This window comes from Cervus canadensis, chromosome 33, assembly GCF_019320065.1.
Source record: "Cervus canadensis isolate Bull #8, Minnesota chromosome 33, ASM1932006v1, whole genome shotgun sequence".
NCBI classification, from domain to species: Eukaryota; Metazoa; Chordata; class Mammalia; order Artiodactyla; family Cervidae; genus Cervus; species Cervus canadensis.
In genome coordinates, this window is record NC_057418.1 from 23,151,491 (window position 1) to 23,171,648 (window position 20,158).

The 20,158-nt window shown below is 40.9% G+C and overlaps 1 protein-coding gene across 6 annotated transcripts in view; it reads left to right on the plus strand.

Annotated features, from left to right (window-relative positions):
• Positions 1 to 20,158, plus strand: part of MTHFD1L (methylenetetrahydrofolate dehydrogenase (NADP+ dependent) 1 like) — a 174,146-nt gene that overhangs the window by 53,500 nt on the left and 100,488 nt on the right. For 4 of the 6 annotated variants that reach the window (XM_043456896.1, XM_043456899.1, XM_043456897.1 and 1 more), the window contains 7 exons: positions 543 to 650; positions 1,827 to 1,901; positions 3,577 to 3,679; positions 9,722 to 9,798; positions 13,474 to 13,614; positions 16,380 to 16,448; positions 19,439 to 19,550. In XM_043456896.1, coding sequence (XP_043312831.1) covers positions 543 to 650; positions 1,827 to 1,901; positions 3,577 to 3,679; positions 9,722 to 9,798; positions 13,474 to 13,614; positions 16,380 to 16,448; positions 19,439 to 19,550 — 685 coding nt within the window. Of the gene's footprint in view, positions 1 to 542; positions 651 to 1,826; positions 1,906 to 3,576; positions 3,680 to 9,721; positions 9,799 to 13,473; positions 13,615 to 16,379; positions 16,449 to 19,438; positions 19,551 to 20,158 lie in introns of those variants that run through there. The other 2 variants (XM_043456900.1, XR_006267200.1) reach the window with 2 other exon arrangements.

The following is a 20,158-nucleotide window of genomic DNA, read 5'->3' on the forward strand; positions in this document are numbered from 1 at the left end:
TCTACAATATATTTTTAAAGAAAGAAGTTAACAAATTATAAATATGCTAATTCTACATGTAATAATCATGTGTGCACCTAAGATTAGAAGAAAAATAACAGAAATATGGAGTTGTGATGGTGATACATTTTTTTCTGTTTCTTCAGCTGTCACATTTTGTATTTTTCTGTTTCTACTGTGTGTTTTATTCCCTGCCATATTGTCAAGTACATTTGATATGATACTATTTTCCTAATTATAAAACAGTACATAAAAGTACATGAGAAAAGAAAACCAAAATAAGGAAACCAATCATTAACTCCACCAGAATTGTTTCCCTCTTAACCTGAAAAAGGAACGATTTCCAATAATAAGTCTGTGCACGTGTTCTTTGTTGTCAAGGGGAAGACCCTGACATTGGTTTTTCTGATGTAGGCTTTGTAAAACATACCTAACCATTTTAGAGGTGTGTAATTAGCATATTATTTTGTTTATTCAGAAAGTCCTTCAGTACTGCGGATGATTGTTTGAAGCAAGTTAGATGTTTTCATTTCATTTTCTAGTTCAACCTTCACCTTACCGGGGACATCCACGCCATTACCGCTGCCAATAATTTGCTGGCCGCCGCTATCGACGCAAGGATTTTGCATGAAAACACTCAAACAGATAAGGTGAGACAGGCCCCTTATTGGCCATTTTGGGCATCTTACCCTGGGAGTCCTGGATTAAGGAGTTCGTGGAAAAACTTTTGGAGTCTCCAAGTTGTCTGAAATCCTATTCAAAATTTTGTGAATTAGGTATGTGTCCTTACTTCTCAAGGAGAGGATCTCTACTTCAGTCAGATTCTCAAATGAGTTTCTGACCACTGCCAAGTTAATGGGAGAATTCTGCTAGTTGTACTTTTTAAGCCAAATAATCTTTGAGATGAACCTTTAATTTTAAAGGTAATTGGTAGACAAGTTTTCTTGGTTTTGCCCATAGGTATAATCTCTGGTCTGTACTAAGGGGATTGGAGAGATTCTTTTTAAGATTCCCATGTTAGAGGCAGCTAGTCTCAACGCCCTGGTAAACGTGTCAGACCTCTGTTTTGGCCTAGGGTGTGCAGTCTGAGATGTAGCTCACACAGGGAACACACTACTGCTGCTGCTGCTAAGTTGCTTCAGTCGTGTCCGACTCTGTGCGACCCTATAGACGGCAGCCCACCAGGCTCCCCCGTCCCTGGGATTCTTCTGGCAAGAACACTGGAGTGGCTTGCCATTTCCTTCTCTAATGCATGAAAGTGAAAAGTGAAAGCGAAGTCACTCAGTCGTGTCTGACTCCCAGCAACCTCATGGACTGCAGCCCACCAGCCTCCTCCGGCCATGGGATTCTCCAGGCAAGAGTACTGGAGTAGGTTGCCATTGCCTTCTCCGGGGGACATGCTACCAGATGCTAATCCTTCATAGATTCTAGTTCCTCATAGACATAGGTTGTGGATAAAAGTGGGAATTTTTGGCATATTTCACAAAAGTCCTGTCATCCTCCAATTAAACCCAGTCCCTAGTGTTCTTGAAGCTGAAGGCAGCTATAGAGATAAATTTTAATTTGATAGTTAAAAGGCTGTAGATCAAGAAATATGTTTTCATGCAAGCTCTTTACAATGTGCATTATTTCAGATCTAGTTCAGATTTATTAAAATGACAGAACTTAAGTCTAAATTGTTTACTTTAGCCAAGAATTTTAATAGAGTCTGTAATCCAAACAGTTTGGTTATAAATGTAATGAACTTTGTCATATTCTGTAAATTGTCCACATTCATGGTTGGCCCTTAAACTTGTGTGAGTTTTGTTTTTGTTTTGTGTCTTTAGGCCCTATATAATCGACTGGTTCCTTCAGTGAATGGTGTTCGAGAGTTTTCAAAAATTCAACTTGCTCGGCTGAAAGTAAGTTTTCAGTTAATGGTTCTTTAACAAAAAAATACCCTGGAAATAAATCAAAAAATTGAAACCAGAAATCTTGAACTTGATTTGAGTTTTGGTTTTCAGATACTTTATACATATATATATAAAATACATATATATATGTATATATTAAACTTTTAAAAAAGGCAGAATGGTGTAGCAGAGATTACATGGAACTAGATGCCTGAGTCCTGGATTCTGCACCAAAAAACTGGTGAACAAATTAGTTCTGTCTTGTAGATGTCAGCTTCTTCATCTATAAAATGAGAGGACCACTTTGCTGAGAAATCTTATCAACCAACAAATGAGGATGGCCAAGAGTCTTTTCCATAACATGTTTTAACTTTCTAGGGAAGCCTCTGAAAATTCATCTATTTCATTTTTTATTGCAGCAAGATACTAAGATTGTATTTGTGGATGTGCTCTTAATTCTTATCCATTTTGCCATTTTCTGGTGCTGTTTGCTACTTAACATCCCACGAATCACATGGATTTTCCCCTTACTTTTTTTCAGAAATGAAAAAAATGAATTTACAACCATTAATTGGTGGAATTGGTTTAAAAAATTTATTCCCTGGCTTCTTACTAAACCAAGTTCAATTTGTTGAGAATACACAATATACTATCATCAGCAACTCCAGCATTTGTATAGTTTCTGTTTCCCACATTCTTTTCTTATACTTTGTTGTTGTCTAGTGGCTAAGTTGTGTCAGACTCTTTGCAAACCCATAGACTGTAGCCCACCAGGCTGCTCTGTCCATGGGATTTCCCAGGCAAGAATACCTGAGTGAGTTTTCATTTGCTTCTTTAGGGGATCTTCCTGACCCGGGGATCAAACCTGTATCTCCTGCATTGGCAGGCAGGTTCTCAGCACTGAGCCGCCAGGGAAGCCCTAAGAAAGGCTTATCACAATAAATAATAAAAAGACATGCAGTCTTAGACTGTGTTCCTTAAGTGAAAGTCAAAATGTTTTTCAGCCCGGAACCTATCTTTCTGGTTAGAGATTAAATTCTGCTGTCAGGACTAAGCTCCCAGTATTTCTCCTTAACTTACCAAGGTGGCTGGCATGTGGCAGACACTCTTATATATTATCAAAAAGCATTTTCTTAAAATGTTTCCTTTGTAGAAAGAGATGCATTGAAAGTTTTAATTCTTTTTCTAATGGAAATAGAAATGACTTGAAAACATAGACATAAAACTTAAATTATTGGGATTTGTATCAGAAAAGAAGAATTAATGAACTCAAGCATCAATTAGATGGATAGTTTATGCCCCTTCTGAGCACAACATGAGGTGACCACATAACCTGAGGTCATGACAGGCAACACGACACTTGTTCTTTGTATATTGTCACCTGCACCATCACCTGTTTGAGCAAACTCTGGGAGATGGTGAAGGACAGGGAAGCCTGGTGTGCTGCAGTCCACGGGGTCACAGAGAATCGGACATGACTGAGCGACTAAACAACAATAACAATTACAAATATCCATGTCTTCCATTTAGGGCATGTTTGGATTTTGACATTTATTTATGAATTGGCCTAACCTGCAATTTACTGGAAGTTCAGCTTAGTTTTTAAAAAGGTTGTCCTAGTTACGGAGGAAGTAAAAGTAGAGACAATTTGATTACATCTTGCTTTGTTCTTCTTAACCACTAGAAACTGGGAATAAATAAGACTGATCCGAGTGCATTGACGGAAGAGGAAATGAGGAAATTTGCCCGTCTTGACATCGACCCCTCCACCATCACGTGGCAGAGAGGTGGGTGCTGGTGGCCGAATGGGGAGGGTAACACGTCCTCTAGCTGGCCCCGCTCGGTTGATTTCACAAACGCACAATTGTATTTCTTCCACTGTCTTCCCAGCTTGCATTGCACAATCGCTCCATTAACTTAGTCACTGTTGTTTTACCAGCCTTTCTCATCCTCGTCTCCTAGTTGGGAGAAATAACTGTGCCCTTGGCTCATCCCAATCACCCCGCCTCTTCCAGATTTCCCAGGAAAAGTACTTTCTTCCTGTCTCTTTTCTGGGCTCTTGTCTTCTGTTAGTGAGGGGACTGTCTGTGGCTCCCACTGCCTCTCTACCCAGCACTCTAATTTTAATTTCTTCCTTTCTCTTCCCTTACCAGCCAGGTCTGAGCCTCTCAGAAATTTCTGTTTTCAGTGAGGAATTTTTTTCTCTGAGTATAATGCTTCCAGCCACTGATGAGAATCATCTCTAACACTTGAAATGCGGCATGAAGGGACTTCGGCCCTAGCCCCCCTGTTTCCCTCTTTGCTGTGACATCCCCTCACCACTGCCACCCCACCCTGCTGTCTGCAAGGGTGGGGTGTGGGTAGGGTGGGCAGGAACGCACTGAATGTGGAGTCAGGAGCCTTGAGTGGATGTCTCCCCCGCCACTAACTTAACTGCGTGACCCTGAGCAAAGCACATGCCTGTTCTGGCAAATGGAAATGGAGTCGATGATATATACTTCCAGGCATGTGGAAGCAGCACTGGATAAAACCTATAGAGGAGTCAGATAGTGTGTATTCCTGATCCTTCCTTTGTTGTTCTCAGAGCTCCCCTCTCATTTCTCCATTTCTACACACTTTTTTTTTTTTAATTTATTTTTTAATTGAAGGATAATTGCTTTATAGAATTTTGTTATTTTCTGTCAGATCTTAACATGCATCAGCCACGGGTATACATATATCCCCTCCTTTTTGAACCTCCCTCCCATCTCCCCATCCCACCCCTCTAGGTTGATACAGAGGCCCCTGTTTGAGTTTCCTAAGACACACAGCAGGAGAGGGTGAGATGTGTGGAGAGAGTAACATGGAAACTTATATTACCATATGTAAAATAGATAGCCAACGGGAATTTGCTGTATGTCACTTTTTTTTTTTTAATTATGAGTAGATGCCTGATTTATTGCAGTTACCTTTTAATAGATTTTCTTACTTCCATTTCCAATCCCCGCCCCCCCCCACCCCCCACCTCCGCCCCATAACTGGGTGATTTCTAGTAATGGGGGAGATGTCCCTTTCTGAGAGCCTCCGTCCGGGGTGGTTGACGCTCCACCCCACAGCCTGGCCTTCAGGACCACTGCCCGCATACACACCTTTGCTTCCTGTTTGCCTCTTCCCTACGCCCCGGCCCCCGCTGGCCCATCCCACCCCATCTCCCATCTTGCCTTCCCAGACACAGCTCAGGACCACCCCACCTGCATGAGGTTCAACTCCTGGGAATCCATTCAACCTGTTCACTACAAATTTAGTGAGATGAAAAAGTTAGGACCAGAGAACCCGTCTTGCCTCTGTCATTTATGAGCCGTGTAACTCTGGACAAGTGAGTTACTCGCTTTCCTTGTCTGTAAATGAGTCCTAATAGCAGCCTTTCCCTTGGGCAGCTCTAGTGGGACATGAGAATACTTTCCAAACCCTGAAGCACCATCCAGATGGTCATTATGGTGATAGTCGTAGGAGGTACTTTTTCTGTGTGTCTGTGTCTCCCAGACTCCTAACAGAGAGTACAATCTCTTAAGAAAGTTCTAAATGTTTTTTTAAATTATCAAAGTAGTAACATTATACAGATTTTAGTACTGTCTAAAAAAAATCAGGAACGTTTTACTGTGCTAATAAAACTACCATTCATAGTTTTTCTGTGCACCTATGTTTTGTGTATAATTAGAGCTATAAAAATTTGTATCCTACTAGTTTCATTTATATCATAATAAGATATCTTTTATATCATGTTCCGTTTTGTTAGTGACTGTTATGGTCATTTTAAATGGTTCCAGAAGTCTTCTGTGAATGAACTACAACCTACTTAATCATATGTTTATTATTGAACAGACCAACATCATTTTTATTTTATTTATCTTTTTGACTGCACCGTGGGGCATATGGGATCTTAGTTCCCCAGCTAGGGATTGAACCCGCAATCCCTGCAGTGGAATCACACAGCCTTAACCACTGGACTGCCAGGGAAGTCCCACCATCATCATTTTTAATTCCTGGTGTGAATATGTTTAGCATTTTATTGGGAATCTACTGGAAGGATTAATTATTCCAACACCATTGTATTCAAAAGGCATAGTCAACTTTTTCGAGATATTTGTGAATTCGTTTTATTCCTTAAAACATATTGGAGGTGTACTTATAAATGAAAAATTATGCAGGTGGAAATCAGTGTATTTGAAACCTAGCATGGGGATATGCTAAAAAGAAATCTTATACAAGGGGCAGTCTTCCACATCTGCATTGTGGCTCCAGCAGAGGCAGCCATCAGAAATGGGGCTGTGTCCTTGTTCTTTCTCCCTGAGAAGCATAAAAAGACTGACATGTACCGTGATTGTGAATCATTTTTCATGGAAATGACCTTAAAAAATTAGTCCCGATAAATGTTAGAATTGCATTATTGTTTAGGGCACCAAAGTGACAAAAACGTCATCGCCGCCTGGGTCCAAGGAATTCGGAATGACATTTGACAGCTAATTTGGCTCTTCCTCCCATGAATTGATATAAGAAAAAGGACTCTTCCATCACATAGATTGAGGTCACTTAATAGTTGGACTTAACCTTTATGATGAGATTAGATGTTTTATAATTTGATAACTAGAAAGGAGACATTCAAGGACCACGTGGGGCTAAAAACCTCCTCTCACACCATATGGATGTTGCACATTTAGTGATCACTTCTTTCCTTTCATCCTATATGAGAAATCCAACTGTTGGTGGTTTTATCCTATGCTTCGTATCAGAAGCTTGAAGGCCTCATAATGCCTGGTGACAGGGAGGAACTGGGAGCTGATAGGCTGTTAAAGAAACACATGATATAAGCAGAAGAGACAGTGGACATTGGGTCATTTTATTGTTCCTCAAGGGATGTGGGCCCCTGCCTTTCTGAGCATTGGGTCCTCCAGGGGCTCAAGGGCTGTTAGACAAAGGACCCAAAGCCTCAGTCTCCAGGGAACTGACATCCAATTACTGGTTCCCAGCACTGCCCTGCAGCTTTGCAGGGAATCAGTACCGTTCTCCTGCTGAATCCAAAATAATGGGCCTGCCCCTGATGTCCTACCTTGTACCACCCAGTGCCTGAACCATAGCTGGTTGTTAGTGAGCCTCAGGACACAGCAGTGTAGTCCTCAAGGGACTCTCTAGGGCAAAGAGTGAAAAGACAGATCTCTCCTCTCCGCAGGAGCTCTTCACCTTCTCCACACCTCCCTGCACTCTCCGTCTCTCCCCTTGGCCAGGAAGTGCCTTCCATCAGAGAATGGTGTCTTGTTGGTCTTTGTATCTCTCAACAGCTGGCACAGGATCTGCCACAAAACTGACCCTAAGTAAAAATCCCTGAAATGAATAAATGTGTTTCTCACTCTGTCTTTAGCTCTATCGCTCAGAGTCAAGGATTTCTGTGTTACTAGTGTTACTTTCTGCTTTCCAGATGGCTCAGTGGTAAAGAACGCACCTGCCAAGCAGGAGATACGGGTTCAATCCCTAGTTTGGGAAGACCCCTTGAAGAAGGAAATGGCAACCCACTCCAGTATTCTTGTCTGGGAAATCCCATGGACAGAGGAGCCTGGTGGGCTACAGTCCATGGGTTCACAAAAAGAGTCAGACACGACTTGACTTAGCGACTAAACACCAAAGCATTACTTTCTAGTGTGCATCTTTCTTATGTATCAGAATTTAATCTTCACATTTCTTGTCTTAGGTATCACTGTCATTTCGCTGGTGTCTTTCCACGGACATCAAAAGCTTGATGGACCGTGAGACGCCCTGCTCTGCTAGGGCCGTGCCAAACACACGGGGGTTTCTGAGTCCCACTGATTATAGCTGATCTTGTTAACTTGTTTTTTTTCCTTTTTCTTTTCTTTTCTTGGCTTATTTGTGTTCTCTTTGCTAAATAAATCCAGCTGAATTTCCAATAAAAAAAGATCACGTTGTGTATGCTTTGCATGAGAGTAAGAAATCCTTTTACTTTATATGATTCTGCACCATTGGCCTTGGGAATAAGTACTAGCTAGTGGCAATATGGAGAGGCATTCCTTTCTTGGTATAGGACTCTGTGCCTTAAAGTCATAGATATTTCCTTGTGCTTGATGAGTGTTGCTTGGATGTCCGTATGGGTGTGTGGTAATGAGTGTATATGTGTGAATGTGTGAGAGAGAGGAGGATTGTATATAGAGAAAGAGCCGACATGTAACAAGTCAGGGAACAGGGGAGGCAGACAAGGTGAGCAGGTCTGCTCATGCTTTGTGTATGAAAGAAAACGTTCACACTGTTTATCCCACAGATGATATTAGTCCCCAGATATGCGATTCCCATCACCATTTTTGTCAGCGCCGTATTAAACATTTAGTAAGTTGGATCTAAGTTGTCAGTGTGGACCGCCTGCTTTTTGATGCCATATGAATTATTAGTGAAGTCTGTGTCCTTCTGTCTTTGATTCCTGGCATTGCACATTTGGTTTTCACAAAACAAAGTGTGAATCAGTGCCATTCAGACAAGCCAGTGAAAAGTGTAAAGAGAATTGATACCTACTCTCACCATCATTGACTTCTCCCCCTAAATTCTACTTTATTTATTTTGGAGGTTTTTTTTTTTTCTGGTGGTAAAATATAACATTATCATTTTAACTACTCATAAGTGTGGTATTCATGGCATTAAGTGTACAATATATAGCTATACCATCAACACTAACTATACCCAAAATCTTTTTATCATCCTCAACAAAAATTCATTTCCTAAATAATAACTCCCCACCTCCCCTCAGCCCCTGTTCATCACCATTCTGTTCTGTCTCTATAAATAATTTGCCTGTTCTAAGAGCCCCATACAAGTGGAATCATACTGTATCTGGTTTATTTCATTTTGCATGATATTTTCCACGTTCATCCATGTGGTAGCATGATGTATCAAATGTTCACTCATTTTATGACTGTGTAGCTTTCCATTATCCATCTATATGCATCTGTACCTCATGGTATGAATGGATAAAACTGGATCAAATGGTTTAATGGATAAAATTGGTTCATTCATTCATCTGTCAGTGGACACTTCTTGGCTGTTGTGAATAAATGCTGCTATGATCATGGGTATGCAATACCTGCTTCCAGTTCTGTTGGAAGTGGTAGGTCATATGGTCATGTAGTGTTTACCTTTTCAGTTCAGATCAGTTCAGTTCCGTCGCTCAGTCGTGTCCGACTCTTTGCAACCCCATGAATCACAGCACGCCAGGCCTCCCTGTCCATCACAAACTCCCGGAGTTTACTCAAACTCATGCCCATCGAGTCGGTGATGTCATCCAGCCATCTTATCCTCTGTCGTCCCCTTCTCCTCCTGCCCCCAATCCCTCCCAGCATCAGGGTCTTTTCCAATGAGTCAACTCTTCACATGAGGTGGCCAAAGTATTGGAGTTTCAGCTTCAGCGTCAGTCCTTCCAGTGAACACCCAGGACTTAAATCCTTCAGGAGTTTACCTTTAGAGGGACTTAATTGTCTACTTCTTGGGCCTCATGCTTCATTGTGGAAAAAAAAAGGACACTGCTTCAGAAATGCTTTTCCTTACTGCCTGGTAAAAATGGCATGCCACCCCTGACCCCCGCCCAACACAGGCTCTCATATCCCCTCCTTTATTTCCTTAAGCTGGGTGATCGCTAGTTTCTTTGACCCCTTGCTGTGTCCTTCCAGGGGATCATCTGCTCAAGAAGTCAAACCATGTTTCTTGCTCTCCACTGCCTCCCCAACATCCAGAACCACTCCAGATACACACTGGACAGCCAGTCCTACTTGTTGATCCTCTGTTCTCTTCTCTTTCAGTTGTGGATACCAATGACCGATTTCTGCGGAAGATAACCATTGGGCAGGCGAACACAGAGAAGGGCTGTTCCCGGCAGGTAAGGTAGCGCTCTCTCTAGGGACGGCTCTGCTCTTGCATTTTCCCTGCCTGGGAGCTGGTTCTCTGCATTCCTCTTCTCATTCCTGCACCTGCAGGGGCCAGTGGGTCCCCCCACATGTTAAGGTGCTATTTCCAGTCCCTCAGCAAGACTGGGAAAGAATCAGGAGGAGGAAGCTCTTGAATATTATCTTACCATCCTTTTCCTGTGTGATTTTAGTTGTATTTCTGCTAGGAGCCATTCAGGGTGTCCCTTGAATATACTTTCTAACATCTTTTATTGTCAGCCTCCCCAGTTAGTTGCATAACAACTGAAAAATGAAAGTCTCAGACATATTTCTCATGTTTCATAAACCAAAGAACAAACACCCAGTTATTTGGCTTAATAGCCTGAGAAGTTGTTAAGAATAATGTCCTATTATCCAAACCCAGAAAATGTGGAAGATAAATTACAATGCTCATCCTCATTTTAATAGGACTCTGGTGTGACGCAACGGTGCTTAGGGAATATAAATTCATTCCATGATTTTTCATCCAGGCACAGCAGGCCTCTAAATTATTATTTTTTGTAGTAAACTTTATACCTTAAGATAGCTTTAGATTCATGACTTTTGCATTGTTAAGTTGCACATTTTCTGTGCTTATTTTTGTACTGTATCTTGGCACTAGAGAGATGCAGGATAAACAACGGCTGTGATCTGATGCTCACTTGGTGCCTTGTATTGGTAGGCCCATTACATACATGAGCACATTCAGTTTGTAAGTCTAGTTTGCAAATGAGAAAAGTTGGCATATTGCGTTAAGTAACTTGTCCAAGGTTGTATTCTGTATTGCTTTATGCACACATATTTTTAAATTATAAAGGATTATATTTAAGAACTTTAACTGATTTTTTTAACCTTAAAACTATTTTAACCTTAAAACATTTTTTTATGTCAATATAAGTAGATCTAGATCATCATTTTTTAATGGCTATATAGCGTCACATTTTATAGATGTACCATAACTGGATTCAATCAGTTCACTGTTAATGTAACTTAGGGTGTTGGGCTAAAATAAATAAACTGTAACATACATGTACATTACAGCTTATTTATTTTATCCCAACATAAAATACATAACCCCTTCATGGATCGTGGTGAAGGGCCTTGTGTAACAATGAAACTGTGAGCCATACCATGCAGGGCCACCCAAGATGGATAGGTCATAGTGAAGAGTTCTGATAAAACGTGGTCCCTTGGAGAGGGGAATGGCAAACCACTCCAATATTCTTGCCATGAGAACCCCATAAACAGTACGCAAAAAGCAGAGAGATATGACACTGGAAGATGAGCCCCACAGGTCGAAAGGTGTCCAGTATGCTACTAGAGAAGAGCAGAGGGCAATTATGAATAGCTCCCGAAAGAATGAAGTGGCTGGGCCAAAGTGAAAACAGCTCTCAGTTGTGTCTGGTGGTGAAAGTAAAGCCTGGTGTTGTAAAGAACAATACTCTATAGGAGCCTGGAATGTTAGGTCCATGAATCAAGGTAAACTGAAAGTGGTCAAGCAGGAGATGGCAAGAGTGAACATTGACATCTTAGGAATCAGTTAACTAAAATGGACAGGAATGGGTGAATTTAATTAAGATGACCGTTATATCTACTACTGTCGTGTCATCTCTTGTACAACATGATATCATTAAGGCCAGGATCCTGAGGATGCTGTGTGACAGCCCCTTGTTTTGTAGGTTACTTTGTGTATTGTACTTAATACACTTCTTAAATTAAGATCAGATCTACTGTTAGTAAGTACTGAGGGTATTCCCTGGAAGGAATGATTCTGAAGCTGGTGCTCCAATACTTTGGCCACCTGATGTGAAGAGTTGACTCATTGGGAAAGACCTTGATTTTGGCTAGAGAAGAGGGCGGCAGAGGTTGAGATGTTTAGATAGCATCACTGAGTCAATGGACATGAATCTGAGCAAACTCCAGGAGACAGTGAGGGATGGGAAGCCTGCTGGGCTGCAATCCATGGGGTCACAAAGAGTCAGATGTGACTTAGTGACTGAACAACAACAACATATACATATTTTTGTGTAATCCTGCCTGATGATATCCTTATGACAAATTCCCAGATCCATAACTGCAGAATCAGAGGATACAGATTTAAATGTTGGTGTGCATTTCCCCATCACATTCCAGGAAAGCTATGTCAATTCACATCCTTGCCAACATGGCTTTTTGTCTTTTGTGTAAACATGTGATACTCGATAAGGATGTCTCATTTATAGCTTAATGTGATTTGGAAGTATTTTATTTGCAAAACAGAAACAAGTAGCCTTCTAATAGCTATGCTATTCAGGCATAAAATGAGTAACTATTCTTATATTGATCCTTGCTTCATTTTTGATAGTGCTTGAGATACAAAATTCTGAAATTGTAATGATTACAAATGAAGAACCTATAGGAGTGTTATATAGTCCACTTATTACTTACAGAGTTCATATTTTAAAAACATTTTGAAGCTTGGTTTTTGTACAGAAAGCCATTATTTTTAGTCTTTTTTCATATGCACTGTTTTTAATAGAATGGAGGTATAGAAAATCTTAAATTTCATACAATGAAAAACCACTTATGTTTGGAATGGCTTATATTGAGAATGTAATAATTGAGTATAGATGCATTTGACTCTCAGGTAATATGTTTTTGCTAAATCAGTGACTACTGAAATCTCAACCAGGAAGTAGCCAGAAAGCTCCCTCTTTCCTTCATTTCCTCTTCTGTTGGTGCCGGAAATGGACAATAAAATATTTCCTGAGGTGATCCCGCCAGGGCACAGCCATTTTCTATGTAAGACTGAACCTGTCTGGCTCCCACGCCCCTGGGGACGGAGGGTAAAGAAGTGGTTTTGTCCAGTGGCTGAATTAAGAGGAGGAAGGTGGGCGATCGTTCCTGTGTTCTTGTTGGGTCGTGTCCAGGGTGGACTCAGAGCCAGGCTAGGGAATAGGAAGGCCCAGGGGCATTTTTCAGAAGGTAGCCACTCTCCACACTTGTGGCTGAACGGTTCACCATCTGAGGTGGACAGCTCAGCATGGGCTCCACGTCACCTCATGACTGGGGAGTGGGCGTGGAGAACATAAGTTGGGGGTCTCAGTGCTGTGCCAAGCTCTAAGTCTGCAAAACTGGCTTCAAACCACCTTCTTTCACAGTTCGCTGCTCATCTCTTATCGGGGCAAACACATGCAGCCCCCTCGACACACAGAAGTGACAGGGTAGTCTGCCAACTCTTCCTTTATTTTGCCAACACGTATTGAATCCTGCTTCATTTGACACTCAGTCCCCCAAGCTGGGGCCTCAGGAGCAAACCCTCCCCAAATGGCCCCTGCCTTTGTGGCGCAGCGGTGGAGATCTGCATCCATCAGACCATCACATTAACAATTACAAGTCTGAGACACGCTACAAAAGCACATCTCGTAGTGCCGCGAGCTGGTGTTACGGAGGGGCCTGGCCATGCCCTGTTCTGCTCAGCAGAGCAAATAAAGAAAGAGCACGGAGCCCAGGACTGTGCAGTTGCTAGAAACTTATGCATCTGAGAACGGCCCATTGAGAATTGAACCCTAGGCCTGCAAGACCTGAGTGCTGCAATGCAGCGCTTCATGGAAACAGTCCGCTGACCAGGACCTCAACTTTTGTTTCAGGCGCAGTTTGACATCGCAGTGGCCAGTGAAATCATGGCAGTGCTGGCTCTGACCGACGGCCTATCGGACATGAAGGAGCGGCTAGGAAGAATGGTGGTGGCCAGTGACAGAAATGGACAGCCCGTGACAGCAGACGACTTGGTATGTCCATCCCAGAAGCTCCAGAGAGCTCAAGGTTCCTGACCTTCCCGACCCAGGGACCGAACCCGGGTCTCCCAAATTGCAGGCAAATTCATGACCCTCCGAGCCACCAGGAGCCACATGTAATCAGGAGAATGAGAGTCTTCTTCATGTCACTGGGTATAATAGGAATTTCTGTTCACACCTTTTCCTGCTAAAGGTCCCGATTGTCCTACAATTTAATGTGGTGCTCACGGGCATTTGTAACGTTCTTATTATTCCTGGCTGCAATCAGAGTACCTGAAATCTATTTCATGTGCTTTTCATGATTCTTTCCAATCCTGATTTCTGCTCTGCCTGGAGGTGGAAGCCTGTGGCTTTTTTTTTTTTTTTTTACAGGTAATCTTTGCCTGCTTTAAATTAAGGGCAAATCACCATTCCAAGGAATAAGAAGCAACTCCACCTTCATGAAAGGGAAGATTAAGTTAAAGAGGCAGATTTTTTACTCCAGCTTGCTCCCTGGGCATGCTGGCATGTTTAATTTTGTACCTTAGACTTGGGTTTCGGCTTATTTAAAAACAGATCTCCCCCAAACCATTCTTACTTATGTAGCTTTCTTTTGCATGCAAAGATGCTTTCTTACAAAACATTCATAGTAGGCTGGCACACCACCACCTTGCCTAATGCTGATTGTAATTTGCACGCTAATCTTTTTTTCCTCTTCCCTTTAGTAGCCACCTTTGCTGTTCACCGCCCCGCCCCCATCAGCGATGTAGCAATTTCATCTGCTTGTCCGAGTTTATAAGCACACAACACTTGGTACAACATAGACAGCCGTCGCTCTAAATTTAAGCTTACTTTCCCATGTATTTAGTCATGCACCATAATGGAATCTTAAATCAACACTGATGAGAAGCTATCTTATTAATTCCAAGGGCTTGGCGCGTAATTTTAAACCTTTGCCAAAATGCCTTGATTACCTTTTGGCTTCTTTCTCAAGAGGTGAATCTGACTGACTCATAAGTCTTGTAAAGTAGGTTAAATAGATATATTTATATCGGCCACTCATGGAATGCTTGGTATAAAGCTTAAAGAGAAAATCCAAATGCAGTTGCTGTAAAGGTATTGCTTTTTAAAAATTGTCAAATCTCAACATTTCTCTCTAGAATAGTATATTATAGTTTTTTATAAAATTTTTAATATTTTATAAATATAAATAAATATATTTTTATAAATATATAGTTTTTACAAATATATGGTATTTTTATAAATATAATTATTTTATAAATATTTATAAATATTTATTTTTATAAATATTTATAAAAATTTTTATAAATATAAATAAATAAATATTTATTTATAAATATAAAGCATCCTCTTAATGTTAGGTATCAGTAATATGTCAGGAGTAATTTGAAAGGGCTTAATCCACAAATATTTCCCTAAACTTAATTTGTTTTGGTTTGTGATGAAACTCTTGGATCTGGAACAAAAAAACTCAGAGTTGACTCTTTGGTGTTTCTTGCTTGCGAAATGTACCTAATTTCTTCATATACCTGTAATAGGTAAGTTACAGTTCTTGTGACATTTATTTTGTCCAGTAAAGTAGAAAGTAAATTTGATTTTTAAAGACATTTCAATGATTCCGTATTATAAAAGTATAAAAATAGAAATTGATTATATAAGAGAAACATTTAATATTGTTGGTGATAGAGGTAGAGAGAAAGTAATAAACAAATCCTTAGATTCCACAGCCTGATCTGTTAGGATTTGTTGCAGGCCACCTTCATTTTTTCAAGGCTACTTTCACATGCATGTGCTCATGATATGGCCTTCCAATAACTTGACTAGTTTGTTGAACGATCATTCCCCAGGGTCTTTAGAAAAGGTGGAAAGGAATTTTTTTTTTAATTCTTTCCCAGGACTTCCCTGGTGGTCCAGGGGCCAAGACATCACACTCTCAATGCAGGGGGTCTGGGTTTGGTCCCTGGTCAAGGAACTAGATCCTACATGCTACAAGTACGACCCAGCCCAGCCAAATAAATAAATAGAACAATATTTTTTTTAATTCCCTTCGTGGCCTGCTTTAGTACACTTTCCCCAGTAGTTCTCAGACTTCATCCCTGTTCTGTCTCTTCCTTGTCCTGTTCTTTTCCAGGAATGCAATAGGGAGCTGCAAATAGGAATGCAAAAGAGAGCCTAGTTCAAGCTTCATAGGAATGAAAGGAAGCAACCACAGCCACAAGTGGCTTCAGCTTCATTCTAGGCAGATGTAGAGTGAGAGACAGAAAACAAGACGCTTTTCCAGTGTCCTGAGTACCTTCTGCATCTGTGGGATGAGATGCGAGAGAGAACAGAAACCAGCGTGGGTGCCTTTAGGCACACCCCCTTCTCTCTACGTTCCCTTTCTGTAACCAGCCTTGTTTTCACTCTTCATCTTGTTTCTCAGGGCAATAGTGTAATCTCTGGGGATGAAAAATAACGTGCATAATTGCCAGAAAAAACCTAGGTGAATTGAAAGGAATGGTAAGCCCCTTATTTCAGTCAAGGAAGGTCTTGAGAAAAAATGCAATGACTACTGCTTCCCCATCACATCCTAGAAGGGTTGGCATCCATTCAGGTGAGGGGAGAGCTCTGTGTCATGTATAGCTCAGAGTTGACGGCTGCCGGTGGGGTTGCCCATGCACGAGGCAGGCTGGTGAGAAGCGGCTGAGAATTCACCATCATGTGAATGATCTTTTGTTGATAATCTAAATAAGTGTATTTTTTGCCTCCCTTTTCTTTAGGGGGTGACAGGTGCTTTGACTGTTCTGATGAAAGACGCGATAAAACCAAATCTGATGCAGACCCTAGAAGTAAGTGATTTTCTTTTCATAGAAAGTGTTGACAGAGTTACATTAAGTAGATTGCTTGTGCATCTCTACATGGGAGCATTTCCAGCCAGTCTGAGCCTGTGAGGAGCATCAGAATAACTGGTTGGTCATCCAGAAAGACAAAGATTCTTGATATGATTCCTGCCTTGGCTAATGAAGTCCTGATTGACCAGAGTAGAAATTTAGAAACTCAATGAATGTCTGTCTTACATCTCAGCGACTTGTGTAGCCGTGGGTTAACCACATGCAGTGTAGACAGGAAATACCCACCTGCTGCAGTTCTGTCCAGTATGGTACCTATGGGCCCCTCGTGGTTATTTCAGTCTAAATTAGTCTAAATTTAAAATTCTGTTGTGCAGTCATAGTAGTTACATTTCTATCTATTTATTTTTATCAGCTACATTTTAAGTGCTCTATAGCCACATGTGGTTGGTGGTTATCATATTGGACAGAGCAGATAGAGAATATTTTGAGCACTGCAGAAAGTTCTTGTGGATAATGAATGCTCTTTTAGATCTCTGGTCAGCAAGGAACAGTTGAAGTGTTAATCTTATGAAATGGTTGAAAAGTCCATTATGGAGAATATTCATAGCTCTGTCATCGGAAAAACCAAGATAGTTCCTGTTATTACTTTGCTAAGTGATGTGTATATAAAATAAAATATTGAACTCAGGATAGATATTTTTATGTCTTGGGGTTAGTGATAGAATTTCTTAGACAAAGTGTTAACTCAATATACTGTGTCACATAAGTTGAGTGTGTGAGTCTGTGCTTGAATGTCCAACAGTGATGTTCTAAGAATTTTTATATCTATTTAAATCACATTCTGGGAATTCAAAAACCAGGGCTCTAATAAATACTTAATGCTGCTTTAGTGATGAATCTGCTGTGTGGCCTTTAATTTTAATCTAATTAAAATCAAACGCTGCCCATGTAGTCCTTAGAGATGGGAAGAACAGTGCTGATCCAGCCACACCCTGTTACCTGTCACCCTGGAGACTGGCCCCCACTGCTTCTTAAACAGGTGGCCGGGGTGAGATCTGCAGGACACAGGAGTGAAGCCCACTGCCTACCCGGGGGTGGCGCTTGTGGCCCTGTCTCTTTAAATTTTCCTCCCTAGCTCCACTCGTGTACTACGGGCGCTCCATCTTAGAACGCCCAAGGCTAGGAGGTGATGGAGACATTAAGATCTTAAACAGTGTTTCCTTCAGGGCACTGAAAGGTTTCTCTGCATAGAAGTGAGAACTATAAATGAACAGGCAGATGGAGATCTGGACAGTAAACATACATGTCTGCATTTCCATGAACACGGATCCCAGCATTATTTCACACTTTCACTCTCCACAATGAGTTTTCCTTCACTGCCTTTCTTCCTGCTTTTGTTCATTTTTCTCGGCTTTGAAACATGTTCACTCACAGCCCATCCTGGTTCATGGGAACTTTCCATGGCCCCACCCCCTGCATCGCTCCCTGCGTCCCCCCATGTCAGTGGAAGGGCAGCCTGTATTTTCACAGGTGGAGCCAAGGCTTCGTACACACAGACCTCAGTGGCCCTGGCTGGCTCCGAATAAAACCTGAACATTTTACTGAATGTGTATAATCTTTTTAGATAGGACTACAGTCTCTTCTGTTTGACAAAAGCATAGAAATGAAAGTAAAAGAAAAGTAATGTCATCTCATGACAAATTTTGTTTAAATCATTAAAATCTAAAGTTTTTGGGAGTTCCCTTATTTTTTTCTTCTGTCTTTCGAGCAACTTTGACATTTTACTATGAGTGAAATTTTTCTTTCATTGTCTTAATAGTTACCAGATTTTTAATAGGTAAGATAAACAATGAGAAAGATAAAATTTTCAAACATCTGAAGATTATCACTGTAAATATAAAAATGGCCAGTAATAATATGTACTTGCCCTGCCATGATTCCCACAATTCATTTATTGTGCTGATTTTGTGATTATATGTTTCTTGAATTAGTTGATTTCTTAATGGGGAAAAAAAACATTTAAACAAGCTTCTTAGGCCATCAGAGTTTAATTCCATTCTTTTTAAGAGTAAAATGCAGAATACTATGACATAAGGTTTATATCAGGGTCACTGAGGCAGCTAACACAGTGGCTTATTAAAATTTACAATAGGAAATAACTGATTCTCATAGCTTTATTTTTTTTTAACTTTTTATTTTGTATTGGGATGTAGCTGATTAACAATGTTGAAATAGTTTCAGGTAAACAGCAAAGGGACTCAGCCATACATATACACCTATCCATTCTCCCCTAAACTCCCGTCCGGCAAGACTGCTGCCTAATGTTGAGCAGAGTTCCATGTGCTATACAGTAGGTCTTTGTTGGTTATCCGTTTTAAATATAGCAGCGTGTACATGTCCATCCCAAACTCCTTCACTGTCCCTTCCCCCACATCCTTCCTCCCAGCAACCATAAATTCCTTCTCTTAAGTCTGTGGGTCTCTTTGTGTTTTATCTTTTTTTTTTTTTTTTACCTGATACAGATTTTCCTTTTTTTATTTTATTTTATTTTTTTTACTTTTTTTTTTTTTTAATTAGTTGGAGGCTAATTACTTCACAACATTTCAGTGGGTCTTTGTGTTTTATACATAAATTCATTTGCATCCTTTCTTTTTCGATTCCACATATAAGGGATCTCATAGTATATTTCTCCTCTGTCTGACTTCACTCAGTTTGATCATCTCAAGATCCATCCACATTGCTACAAATGGCATTATTTCTTTCTTTTTAATGGCTGAGTGATATTCCATTATGTACATGTACCATATGCGTCGTGCGTGCCTTTGTTGATGGCCATTTAGGTTGCTTCCGCGTCTTGGCTGTGAACAGTGCTACAGTGAACATTGGGGTGCACGTATCATTTCAGATCTCGTTTTTCTCCAGGTAAATGCCCAGCAGAGGGATTGCAGGGTCATAGCTTTATAAAATTTGTTCTTCTGCTTCCACAGGGGACACCTGTATTTGTGCATGCTGGCCCCTTTGCCAACATCGCTCATGGTAACTCTTCAGTGCTGGCTGATAAAATTGCCCTGAAACTGGTTGGTGAAGGAGGATTTGTGGGTAAGTCAGTTTTTTTCACCTTAGTTGTTGCCAGAGTATGAAAGAAATCTTAACAAGTGATGGCTGGAACAGAGTGAGATCCATTCTGAATGAGATATATTCTTGTATGTCCACCTTTCAGAGATGACCTCAGTCCTGGAAAAGCCCTAATGTCTGGTCTGCACTAGTGATGTGACATTGTGGTTGAACCATAGATTTTGATGTCTGGTGCATGTGGTTTAGAAGATAAGCTCTGACACTTGCTGGTTATGTGACCTTGGGTACAGAATAGTGACCTCTGAGCCTCAGCTTTCTCATCTGTAAAATGGGGATGACAGTATTGTATCAAACCTTCAAGGGTTATTGTGAAAACCAAATGAGATTATTTGTTCATTCAGCAAATATTTATTGACAGCCTGCCGCATACAGCACGTGTGACTCAGCTGTGGCTATGCAGTAAGGGAAGCAGACCTAGTCCTGCCCTCCTGGAGCATGTTTTGTGTGTAGTTTAATAGGAGAAAGTGCTCTTTAAATGTCAGCTACTATTAGCAGTAATAGTACTACTGATTACTTGAAATGAAATCAGTCTGCTCTTCCTCGAATGGAATGTGTACTTTTGCACCTTAATG